The 12,846-nt window shown below is 45.8% G+C and overlaps 1 protein-coding gene across 2 annotated transcripts in view; it reads left to right on the top strand.

Moving 5' to 3' along the window:
- Positions 1 to 12,789, top strand: part of LOC112217933 (protein PALS1-like) — a 29,808-nt gene extending 17,019 nt beyond the window's left edge. For both annotated transcript variants that reach the window (XM_042300979.1, XM_042300978.1), the window contains exons 5-14: positions 2,514 to 2,642; positions 3,014 to 3,175; positions 4,076 to 4,153; positions 4,321 to 4,504; positions 5,118 to 5,186; positions 5,484 to 5,555; positions 7,751 to 7,918; positions 8,289 to 8,491; positions 8,851 to 8,961; positions 11,553 to 12,789. In XM_042300979.1, the coding sequence (XP_042156913.1) occupies positions 2,514 to 2,642; positions 3,014 to 3,175; positions 4,076 to 4,153; positions 4,321 to 4,504; positions 5,118 to 5,186; positions 5,484 to 5,555; positions 7,751 to 7,918; positions 8,289 to 8,491; positions 8,851 to 8,961; positions 11,553 to 11,729 (1,353 nt within the window). In that variant the 3' untranslated portion in view covers positions 11,730 to 12,789. The remainder of the gene's footprint in view (positions 1 to 2,513; positions 2,643 to 3,013; positions 3,176 to 4,075; positions 4,154 to 4,320; positions 4,505 to 5,117; positions 5,187 to 5,483; positions 5,556 to 7,750; positions 7,919 to 8,288; positions 8,492 to 8,850; positions 8,962 to 11,552) is intronic.
- The last annotated feature ends 57 nt before the right edge of the window (positions 12,790 to 12,846 follow it).

Raw genomic sequence — 12,846 nt, forward strand, 5'->3', positions numbered from 1 at the left:
GTGCCGACATGTGACCGTGACCATGTGACTGTGTGACCTGCCAAACCCCACTGTTGCTCCATTGACTCCACTGGGCATCATGTCCAATTAAACACAGGCATTTGCCGCCATGGCAACCAACAGGCAGTGGATTATCCCTCCCTCCGGTTATGCTGCGGAACGTGACCCTTCCCACTATCTGACCCCGGTTAACGACCCTCACCCTAGCTACACACACACAGACACACACAGGTAAACAGATCAACAACCCCCCCATGTAAAATGGTAGTGAATAGGTAACTTGCTAGGAACTGCCTCCCTCTCTCTCCCTCTTCTCCTCATTTCCCTTCCTCCTCATCCTTCTCGAGATCGAGGTGTTTTTATGATTGATGGAGGTGAATCCTGCCTCGTAAATGCAGGGCAGATTAAGAGGGATTGTGTGTACGCTGGAAGCTTAGCCAGCCCTCAGTCAGCCCTCCTTTCTGCCCTCCTAGGTCTCTCTTCTGCGGGATAAAGACACTCATTTGGTTTAACGGTTATTAATTGCGGCATACGGAGAGCCCGTCACCTTAAATGAAGTGAGGGGGAAATCTTGGCTTAGAGGTGGAGTCTGCTGTCGGCTGGTGTTGAGGGAGGGAGGAAGAGAGAGACAGGGTGGGCTTTGGGTAAAATGTGCATGTTTAATCATAAGGGATGGAAGCCGAGTTTCAATTTCCTCCCAGTTATTTACAATAACTGGTGAATATGAAAGTGTGTTGTTGTGAGTTGTGTTGTGATGTGTTGTGAGTTGTGTTGTGTTGTGAGTTGTGTTGTGTTGTGTTGTGAGTTGTGTTGTGAGTTGTGTTGTGTTGTGAGTTGTGTTGTGTTGTGATGTGTTGTGTGTTGTGTTGTGTGTTGTGTTGTGTGTTGTGAGTTGGGTTGTGATGTGTTGTGAGTTATGTTGTGTTGTGAGTTGTGTTGGGTTGTGATGTGTTGTGTGTTGTGTTGTGTGTTGGGTTGTGATGTGTTGTGTGTTGTGTTGTGTTGTGTGTTGTGAGTTGGGTTGTGATGTGTTGTGAGTTATGTTGTGTTGTGAGTTGTGTTGTGTTGTGTGTTGTGTTGTGTGTTGTGAGTTGTGTTGTGTGTTGTGTTGTGTTGTGAGTTGGTTTTTGAGTTGGGTTGTGTTGTTTGGGTTGTGATGTGTTGTGAGTTATGTTGTGTTGTGAGATGTTCAGTTGTGAGTTGTGTTGTGTTGTGAGTTGGGCTGTATAAATAAAGTTGATTTGATTTGAGTTTGTTGTGTTGTGAGTTGTGTTTGGGTTGTGATGTGTTGTGAGTTGTGTTGTGTTGTGAGTTGTGTTGTGTTGTGAGTGATGTGTTGTGAGTTACTGTGAGTTGTGTTGGGCTGTGATTGTTGTGAGTTGTTTGTGACAACAATCAAATGGAATGTGTTGTGAGTTGTGTTGTGAGTTGTGTTGTGTGTTGTGTTGTGTTGTGAGTTGTGTTGTGTTGTGAGTTGGGTTGTGATGTGTTGTGAGTTATGTTGTGTTGGAGTTGTGTTGTGTTGTGAGTTGGGTTGTGATGACAGTTGTGTTGTGTGTTGTGAGTTGTGTTGTGCAGGAGTTGTGTTGTGACCCAGAAGAGTTGTGTGATTCAGTTGGGTTGTGGAGTTGTGAGTTAAACTGTGTTGTGAGTTGTGTTGTGTTGTGACATGTGAGTTGTGATGTGTTGTGAGTTATGTTGTGAGTTGTGTTGTGTGTTGTGTTGTGTTGTGAGTTGTGTTGTGTTGTGAGTTGGGTTGTGATGTGTTGTGAGTTATCTGATTAAAACAGTTGTGTTGTGTTTGAGTTGGATTGTGATGAGTTGTGTTGTGGTTAAAAGTTGTGTTCTGCCCCTGAGTTGGGTTGTGTTGTGAGTTGTGTTGTGTTGTGTTGTGAGTTGTGTTGTGTTGTGAGTTGGGTTGTGATGGTTGTGAGTTGTGTTGTGTTGTGAGTTGTGTTGTGTGTTGTGTTGTGTTGTGAGTTGCCTGTGTGTAAGTTGGGTTGTGATGTGTTGTGAGTTATGTTGTATTGTGAGTTGTGTTGTGTTGTGAGTTGGGTTGTGATGTGAGTTGTGTTGTGTTGTGAGTTGTGTTGTGAGTTGTGTGTGACTTGTGTTTGTGAGTTGTGTGTGTTTGAGTTGTGTTGTGAGTTGTACATCTGAGTTGTGTTGTTTGTGAGTTGTGTTGTGTTGTGTGTTGTGAGTTGGGTTGTGATCTGACTGTGTTGTGAGTTGAGTTTGTTGTGAGTTGTGTCTTGTGTTGTGTTGTGAGCCACAGTTGTGAGTTGTGTTGTGTTGTGAGTTGTGTTGTGTTGTGAGTTGTGTTGTGAGTTGTGTTGTGTTGTGAGTTGTGTTGTGTTGTGAGTTGTGTTGTGTTGTGAGTTGTGTGTGCACTGTGTATCAAAAAGCTCCAATTCATCCAAGTCATTACTACAACAATCAAATGGAATAAACACCCAGTTTCCACGGCACACACACTCCTTGTCTCCCATGTACCTGTGTGTTGTCTCTCCCAGGCTCTGATACAGGCCCATGACAGGGTGGCAGAGCAGGAGTTGGAGCCGGACCCAGAAGAGAGTGTGATTCAGTACATGGGAGAGACCGTCAAACTGGTGCGGCTGGAGAAGGCCGGTGACATGCCTCTGGTAAGACACACACACACACACACTCATCTGATTAAAACAATCAAGAGGTTGCTGGATTGAATCCCCGAGCTGACAAGGTAAAAATCTGTCGTTCTGCCCCTGAACAAGGCAGTTAACCAACTGTTCCCTGGCAGGCCGTCATTGTAAATAAGAATTTGTTCTTAACTGACTTGCCTAGTTAAATAAAGGTTAAACTTAAAAAATATAATAATAATAATGTACTGTATTTGTATAGTACTGTACTGTATTGTAAATTCCCTGATGTAGACTTGTCTTTCTAGTTGGTGTCTTTATGTCAAGTACATCTAGGTGGTTTGTACTGATAAGTCTATCTGACTGGTAGTGTATTTGCCTGTGTGTCTTGTCCCCAGGGAGCCACAGTTCGTAACGAGATGGACAGCGTGGTGGTGAGTCGTGTGGTGAAGGGCGGGACAGCCGAGCGGAGTGGACTACTGGCCGAGGGAGATGAGATCCTGCAGATCAACGGCGTGCCCGTCCGTGGGAAAAACGTCAATGAGGTCCATGACCTTCTGGTGAGGAATTGGTTCATTGAGAATCGCTCACACTGGATATCACACACACACACATCCCTGGGTCGCGCCTCTTTTCAGTTTGTTGCAGCTAGCGACTGGAACGAGCTGCAAAAAACACTCAAACTGGACAGTTTTTCTTCATCTCTTCATTCAAAGACTCAATCATGGACACTCTTACTGACAGTACTTCACTCTTACTGACAGTACTTCACTCTTACTGACAGTACTTCACTCTTACTGACAGTACTTCACTCTTACTGACAGTGTGGCTGCTTCACGTGATGTATTGTTGTCTCTACCTTCTTGACCTTTGTGCTGTTGTCTGTGCCCAATAATGTTTGTACCATGTTTTGCGCTGCTACCATGTTGTGCTGCTACCATATTGTGCTGCTACCATGTTGTGTTGCTGCCATGCTGTGTTGTTGTCTTAGGTCTCTCTTTATGTAGTGTTGTGGTGTCCCTCTTGTCGAGATGCGTGTTTTGCGATATATATTTTTAATCCTCCGTCCCCGCAGGAGGCTGTTTGGTAGGCCGTCATTGCAAATAAGAATTTGTTCTTCACTGAGTTACCTAGTTAAATAAGTCTAATAAAAAACATGCACAGACACACACATAATGTGCCCATTGACTGGTGTCAGTATGTGGCTTTGATGCCATCAGATCTGATTCATATAACATTTTATGCAGCCTCGGCTCGACCCCATCTTTCCTCATTCTTGAAACCACAAAACATTACAGTACATGACACTACATTGTGTAATACTTAGTTAATTTGAATGAAGCTGATTCCATGTACTGTAGATTGGTCTCTCTCCTCAGACGGAGATGCTTAGTTAATTTGAATTAAGCTGATTCCATGTACTGTGGATTGTACTCAGTGTCATTGGTCTCTCTCCTCAGACGGAGATGCATGGCACTTTGACCTTCCTCCTCATCCCCAGCTCTCAGAAGAAAACTCCCCCACACAGAGAGACGGTGGTAAGGCTCCTTCAGGGTGTGTGACTGGTGTGAGTGGTGTGTGTGTGTGTGTGTGCACGTGCCTGTCTGCGTGCATGCACAACATGTGTGTTCAATTATTACATCATAATCAGTTACTAAATTCTTCTGAGCGATGATGATGATGATCATGTCACCCATGTGTTCAGATGCACGTGAGGGCGTATTTTAACTACGACCCATCTGATGACCCGTACGTGCCGTGCAGGGAGCTGGGCCTGTCCTTCCGGAAGGGAGACATCCTCCACATTATCAGCCAGGACGACCCCAACTGGTGGCAGGCCTACCGGGAGGGAGATGAGGACAACCAGCCCCTAGCCGGGCTAGTACCAGGTACCCAACCCTAACCCCAACCAGCCCCTAGCCGGGCTAGTAACAGGTACCCAACCCTAACCCCAACCCTAACCCCAACCCTAACCCCAACCAGCCCCTAGCCGGGCTAGCCAGGGGCCTAACCCCAACCAGTACCTAGTAACAGGTACCCAACCCTAACCCCAACCCTAACCCCAACCAGCCCCTAGCCGGGCTAGTACCAGGTACCCAACCCTAACCCCAACCCTAACCCCAACCAGCCCCTAGCCGGGCTAGTACCAGGTACCCAACCCTAACCCCAACCAGCCCCTAGCCGGGCTAGTACCAGGTACCCAACCCTAACCCCAACCAGCCCCTAGCCGGGCTAGTACCAGGTACCCAACCCTAACCCCAACCCTAACCCCAACCAGCCCCTAGCCGGGCTAGTACCAGGTACCCAACCCTAACCCCAACCCTAACCCCAACCAAGCCGGGCTAACCAGGTACCCAACCCTAACCCCAACCCTAACCCTAACAACCCTAACCCCAACCCCAACCCTAACCCCAACCCTAACAACCCTAACCCCAACCCCAACCCTAACAAACCTAACAACCCCTTCATTTATTCCTCCAAGTAAATGTTTCTGTCTCCCAGGGAAGAGCTTCCAGCAGCAGAGAGAAGCTATGAAGAAAACCATTGTGGACAGGAATCCTGACAGCCCAGGTAAGGGGATTACTATATATACTGCTCAGTTACACACTCCAGGCACTATCACATGTATCTAAACACAAGCATGCATACACACACACACACACACACACACACACACACACACACACGCACACACGCACACACACACACGCACACACGCACACACACACACACACACACACACACACACACACACACACACACACACACACACACACACACACACACACACACACACACACACAATCATTATGATCTGATATGCTCTAAATCATCCGTTGATCATTTTCCACTTCTCATTTTCTCCAGGGAAGCTTTGGTGTTCAAAGAAGAACAAAAAGCTGAGGAAGAAAACCATGTACAACCCCAGCAGCAACGTTGGTAAGGCTAGTTCTTTCTCCTACATCTTTTTGGTCCAATCCCAAATTGACTGCTAGACCCCTATGCACTTGTGGATATTTGATTGGTGTGAGGAATATGGTGAAAATTCCACTTAGCCTATCAGAGGTGGAGCTACTACCATATTGCTCACACCTGTCAAGTCGTCTCAGATATCCACCACATAGGAGGGCATAGGTCATAGACACCCCATAGGTATAGGGGTCGATTTGGGACTTGGCATCTCTCTCTCTCAATGTCCCTATGTACATTATAATAGATTTTCAGACGATTGTAAAGTTCCTTTGGAAAGTATTCAGACCCATTGACTTTTTACACATGTAGTTAAGTTACAGCCTTATTCCAAAATGGATTAAATAAATAAAACATCCTCAGCAATCTACACACAGTACCCCATAATGACAAAGCGAAAATAGGTTTTTAAAAATTAAAAACTGAAATATCTTATTTACATAAGTATTCAGCCCTTTTGCTATGAGGCTTGAGACTCAGTTGCATCTAGTTTAAATATATCATCCTTGATCTTTCTACCACCTGTGGTAAATTCAATTGATTGGAACCGATTTGGAAAGGCACACACCTGTCTATATAAGGTCAGCTGACAGTGCATGTCAGAGTAAAAACCAAGCCATGAGGTCGAAGGAATTGTCCGTAGAGCTCAGAGACAGGATTGTGTCGAGGCACAGATCTGGGGAAGGAACCAAAACATTTCTGCAGCATTGAAGGTCCCCAAGGACATAGTTGCCTCCATCATTCTTAATTGGAAGAAGTTTGGAACCACCAAGACTCTTCCTAGAGCTGGCCGCCCGGCCAAACTGAGCAATCAGGGGAGAAGGGCCTTGGTCAGGGAGGTGACCAAGAACCGGATGGTCACTCTGACAGAGCTCCAGAGTTTCTCTGTGGAGATGGGAGAACCTTCCAGAAGGACAACCATCGCTGCAGAACTCCAGCAATCAGGCCTTTATGGTAGAGTGGCCAGACGGAAGCCACTCCTCAGTAAAAGGCACATGACAACCCACTTGGAGTTTGCCAAAAGGCACCTAAAGACTCTCAGACCATGAGAAACAAGATTCTCTGGTCTGATGAAACCAAGATTGAACTCTTTGGCCGGAATGCCAAGCATCACGTCTGGAGGAAACCTGACACCATCTCTATGGTGAAGCATGTTGGTGGCGGCATCATGCTGTGGGGATGTTTTTCAGTGGCAGGGACTGGGAGACTAGTCAGAATCGAGGCAAAGATGAATGGAGCAAAGTACAGAGAGATCCTTGATGAAAACCTGCTCCAGTGCGCTCAGAACCTCAGACTGGAGCGAAGGTTCACCTTCCAACAGCAAAAGAATCCTAAGCACACAGCCAAGACAATGCAGGAGTGGCTTCGGAACAAGTCTCTGAATGTCCTTGAGTGGACTTGAACCTGATTGAACATCTCTGGAGAGACCTGGAAATAGCTGTGCAGTGATGCTCCCCATCCAATCGGACAGAGGACCTGCAGAGAAGAATGGGAGAAACTCTGTAAATATAGATGTACCAAGCTTGTAGCGTTGTACCCAATAAGACTCGAGGCTGTAATTGATGCCAAAGGTGCTTCAACATATATTTTGTAAATTAGCAACAATTTAAAAAAAAGTTTCTTCTTTGTTATTGTGTATAGATAGATTGATAAGATTTAAAAAAATATATGTTTCTCCATTTTAGAATGAGGCTGTAACCTGAACAAATGTGGTCTGAATACTTTCCGAAGGCACTGTAAAATCGGTGCGAACTCGGTTCGGACATTACATTCAGAGGTGCTAAGTACTCTCGGCCAGCCTATGTTACTGGTGTGTCTTAGAGTTAAAGTATGAGAGTGGAAAGTCCTCTCCTAGCAGGAAGTCTTATTACCTCAGTCTTGTTGGCACACAGGAGGCTGGACTCTGGGGCACATTCAGAAATGAATGGATTGGGTAGAACAGATATGCCTCTGACATGTACCCAGTAATCATGCCTGCTCTATTCATGGAATTTCTATCTGTCATGTTCCCCCTCAGCTGAATGTTGTGGAATATTCTGATAGGTATATATGTTCTACATAACATATTCATTTTGATATGTATATAGAGTAACATTTCTGTAACATTTCGATCTGCAACACCTTCAGTAAACCCCAACCTCTCTACTTACCTCTGTCGCGCCCAGACTACTCCGCCGATGACATCCTGACCTATGATGAGATGGCGCTCTACCACCAGCCGGCCAGTCGCAAGCGACCCATCGCCCTGATTGGTCCGCCCAACAGCGGGCAGGACGAGCTGCGGCGGAGGTTGCTGTCAATCCAGCCGGACAGATTCGCCAGCGCCGTGCCACGTAAGTAGACCAATCAGAGCAGGGGATTGGGGGGCGGGGCAAGACTTGTGATGGGAACAAGTTCCACTTGTTCTTGTGGGAGGTTCAGTTCGTGTCCTGTTAGGTTTTTATATATTATTTAAGTGTTGTGATTTTTAAACAGACTGTAAATAAAGTTTGATGGGGTTTGATAACTTGAAGCATTGACAAATTACTGCAGCAATTCAATCAGGTAGGGTCGACGTTACCAATACATACAGATTAGCTTCTAACAAATTCTCATTTCTTTTTTTAATTTTAACTCTTTATTACAATAGACCAGACAAACTTAATTATACATTTATCATACATTCAACACCAAATTCTCATTTCAACAATCGTTATCACTCAGATACAACGAGAAGCCCACGGATACATGAGAAGAATGGGAGGGAGTACCACTTTGTGAACCGGCTGGCGTTTGAGACGGACGACGCAGCAGGGAAGTTCATCGAGTCTGGGGAGTACGACAGGAACTTGTATGGCACCAGCAGTGACTCGGTTCGACAGGTCATCAACTCAGGCAGGATCTGTCTGCTGTGCCTGCACACTAAGGTAGGAAACTACATTTTCATAAGCCCTACATAGCACTTCATAAGCACCACATTAGATGCTTCATAAATCATGTGCAAGTAAGTCATTCTACATAATGGGTGATGTGACCTGGTGTTTAGCCCTTGTGCCACACTTTATGTCGCATGTCATTTTAAGCATCTTTACAGGCCTTATGGATGGTTCATGAAGGGTTTTTAAGCCTTAAAAGTTATGTTTAGTTTAAAGTGGGACTGTTAGCCGCTAGTTGAGATCATGTTTTGAAAGCATTACTATCCACGCTGCTATTCCTCTATTCTCTATCTCCCTTTGATTTTCTCCCCTCCTCCTGCTGCTGTTTCCCTTCGGTCTCTCCGTGTCAGTCACTGCGGGTGCTCTGGTCCTCCAACCTCAAGCCCTATGTGATCTTCATCGCTCCTCCCTCTCAGGAGCGATTGCGCACCCTGCTGGCCAAGGATGGAAAAAACCCAAAGGTACTTATCTCACAAAAAGCCCTTTATCAGCAAGTACCATAGATACATTAATATTACACAGTGAATGTATAACATGAATCACACTTATCATGTTGATCATTATACCTGTGAGAAGCTATAATGAACTATTTCTCCTCTGCTGGTACAGTAATAGTTCTGCCTTGAGCTTACATCTAGCCAGGATATCTCTAAACCCCTCCTTCCCTCCTGTTTCCCTACATCTAGCCAGGATATCTCTAAACCCTCCTTCCCTCCTGTTTCCCTACATCTAGCCAGGATATCTCTAAACTCCTCCTTCCCTCCTGTTTCCCTACATCTAGCCAGGATATCTCTAAACCCCTCCTTCCCTCCTGTTTCCCTACATCTAGCCAGGATATCTCTAAACCCTCCTTCCCTCCTGTTTCCCTACATCTAGCCAGGATATCTCTAAACTCCTCCTTCCCTCCTGTTTCCCTACATCTAGCCAGGATATCTCTAAACCCCTCCTTCCCTCCTGTTTCCCTCCATCTAGCCAGGATATCTCTAAACCCCTCCTTCCCTCCATCTAGCCAGGATATCTCTAAACCCCTCCTTCCCTCCTGTTTCCCTACATCTAGCCAGGATATCTCTAAACTCCTCATTCCCTCCTGTTTCCCTACATCTAGCCAGGATATCTCTAAACTCCTCCTTCCCTCCTGTTTCCCTACATCTAGCCAGGATATCTCTAAACTCCTCCTTCCCTCCTGTTTCCCTACATCTAGCCAGGATATCTCTAAACTCCTCCTTCCCACCTGTTTCCCTACATCTAGCCAGGATCTCTAAACTCCTCCTTCCCTCCTGTTTCCCTACATCTAGCCAGGATATCTCTAAACCCCTCCTTCCCTCCTGTTTCCCTCCATCTAGCCAGGATATCTCTAAACCCCTCCTTCCCTCCATCTAGCCAGGATATCTCTAAACCCCTCCTTCCCTCCTGTTTCCCTACATCTAGCCAGGATATCTCTAAACTCCTCATTCCCTCCTGTTTCCCTACATCTAGCCAGGATATCTCTAAACTCCTCCTTCCCCCCTGTTTCCCTACATCTAGCCAGGATATCTCTAAACCCCTCCTTCCCTCCTGTTTCCCTACATCTAGCCAGGATATCTCTAAACTCCTCCTTCCCTCCTGTTTCCCTACATCTAGCCAGGATCTCTAAACTCCTCCTTCCCTCCTGTTTCCCTACATCTAGCCAGGATATCTCTAAACTCCTCCTTCCCTCCTGTTTCCCTACATCTAGCCAGGATCTCTAAACTCCTCCTTCCCTCCTGTTTCCCTACATCTAGCCAGGATATCTCTAAACTCCTCCTTCCCTCCTGTTTCCCTACATCTAGCCAGGATATCTCTAAACTCCTCCTTCCCTCCTGTTTCCCTACATCTAGCCAGGATATCTCTAAACTCCTCCTTCCCTCCTGTTTCCCTACATCTAGCCAGGATATCTCTATCCCCTGTCCTTCCTTCCTGTTTCCCAACATCTAGCCAGGATATCTCTAAACCCCTCCTTCCCTCCTGTTTCCTTGCATCTAGCCAGGATGTATAACCCCTTTCCTTCACTCCTGCTTCCCTACATCTAGCCAGGATATGTCTAACCCACCGTTTCCCTGACTCTGTCCTGGGGGCCCCAAATGGGTGCACATTTTGTTTTTTGCCCTAACACTATACAGCTGATTCAAATAATCAAGCTAATCAAGCTGTATAGCTGTATAGTGCTAGGGAAAAAAACAAAACATGCACCCCTTAGAGTCCCCAGGACTGAGTTTGGGAAACCCTGCTCTAACCCCTGTCCTTCCCTCCTGTTTCTCTACATCTAGCCAGGATATCTCTATCCCCTGTCCTTCCTTCCTGTTTCCCAACATCTAGCCAGGATATCTCTATCCCCTGTCCTTCCTTCCTGTTTCCCAACATCTAGCCAGGATATCTCTATCCCCTGTCCTTCCTTCCTGTTTCCCAACATCTAGCCAGGATATCTAACCCGTCCTTCCTTCCTGTTTCCCAACATCTAGCCAGGATATCTCTATCCCCTGTCCTTCCTTCCTGTTTCCCAACATCTAGCCAGGATATCTAACCCGTCCTTCCTTCCTGTTTCCCAACATCTAGCCAGGATATCTTTAACCTCTGTTCTTCCTTCCTGTTTCCCAACATCTAGCCAGGATATCTCTATCCCCTGTCCTTCCTTCCTGTTTCCCAACATCTAGCCAGGATATCTCTATCCCCTGTCCTTCCTTCCTGTTTCCCAACATCTAGCCAGGATATCTCTATCCCCTGTCCTTCCTTCCTGTTTCCCAACATCTAGCCAGGATATCTCTATCCCCTGTCCTTCCTTCCTGTTTCCCAACATCTAGCCAGGATATCTCTATCCCCTGTCCTTCCTTCCTGTTTCCCAACATCTAGCCAGAATATCTCTATCCCCTGTCCTTCCTTCCTGTTTCCCAACATCTAGCCAGGATATCTCTATCCCCTGTCCTTCCTTCCTGTTTCCCAACATCTAGCCAGGATATCTTTAACCTCTGTTCTTCCCAACATCTAGCCAGGATATCTTTAACCTCTGTTCTTCCCTCCTGTGTTTCCCTGCATCTAGCCAGAGGAACTGAAGGAGCTGATGGAGAAGGCCTGGGAGATGGAGCAGGCCTACGGCCACCTGTTTGACACCGCCATTGTTAACAGCGAGCCAGAAACAGCCTTCCACGAGCTGCTACGGCTCATTGACAAGTTGGACACAGAGCCCCAGTGGGTACCCTCCTCCTGGTTGTGCTAGGGGTCAGGGTTCACCCTAGAGGTCAACCCCAGGGAGCCTCATGAATGAGTGTGGCCTGGGTCGTGTTCATTAGGCACCAAACGGAAGGGACTACATGGACTCGTCCAATAAGAACCACCTGTTTTCATTTTCAGGAAAAAAAGTAAATGTTTCACTACAGTGTACCCTAATGAACATGACCCACAGCTCTGACCCTAAAAGGAAGAATGGACAATGATCGTTGAGGCCACTGTTAGACCCTCGTTGACACAAAATAGAGGGCCCATGCCTTCTCTGACCAAAAGGGTGACTTGTCCTTTAACTAGCCTTCTTATGGTAGGTGGACTTTACTACATTTGCAGGGATGGATACTGTTTTGTCTGTATGTTCTTTTTTGTCAATGTCGTCAACATTCCAGTAGCCTATGCAAAGACATTTATCCGAAACTGTAGAAAACATATTTCAACCTCAAGTTATTTATGATTGTAAAATGTGTATTTTCTTTTAGAAGAGGCGATTTACCATTACCTCAGACCCCAATGTAAGGTATACAACACACAGGAGCAAGATCTCTCAATGGAGGACCAATTTGCAACTTTCTCCTAGAAGTGAGAACCAAAGAGAAGCCGTTTGTATTCTAAATATGGTAAGGTAGTTGCTGTGTATAAACAATAGTACTATGTTGTGTTGCTGCGCTTGTACCTCAAATCATAAGTAAAGATCACCTTAGTAGCTATTGTCTAGTTAGTGTATCAAGGGGCTTGATTCAATCATTATCGCCGGAGATCTGCTCTATAGCGTGCTTGAAGTTGTCATTTTCCGATTGAGCCGATACATGCAGCATTTATCGGGAGTCCAGTCTCCGCAAACATGGGAATGTTGCCTTTAAATTTCAATCGCACTGAACTTCAGCGTTACACATTAAATCAAGCTCCTAGTTAGGTTGAATAATTAGGAGCTGTAGCCTACTTCAACAATTAATCTGACAAACATTTTTCATTGGTACTCAAGAAGCCATCTTCAATAAAATTAACATTTCTCTTGAGCACAGTTTCATAATGTTGGACATCATAAATATCAATTGTGTTACCTAAACATGTAAGATCAGAATTGGGCTGCATGTGGAAATGCAGCCTGA

This window comes from Oncorhynchus tshawytscha, linkage group LG18 (genome assembly GCF_018296145.1).
Source record: "Oncorhynchus tshawytscha isolate Ot180627B linkage group LG18, Otsh_v2.0, whole genome shotgun sequence".
Taxonomy (NCBI): Eukaryota; Metazoa; Chordata; class Actinopteri; order Salmoniformes; family Salmonidae; genus Oncorhynchus; species Oncorhynchus tshawytscha.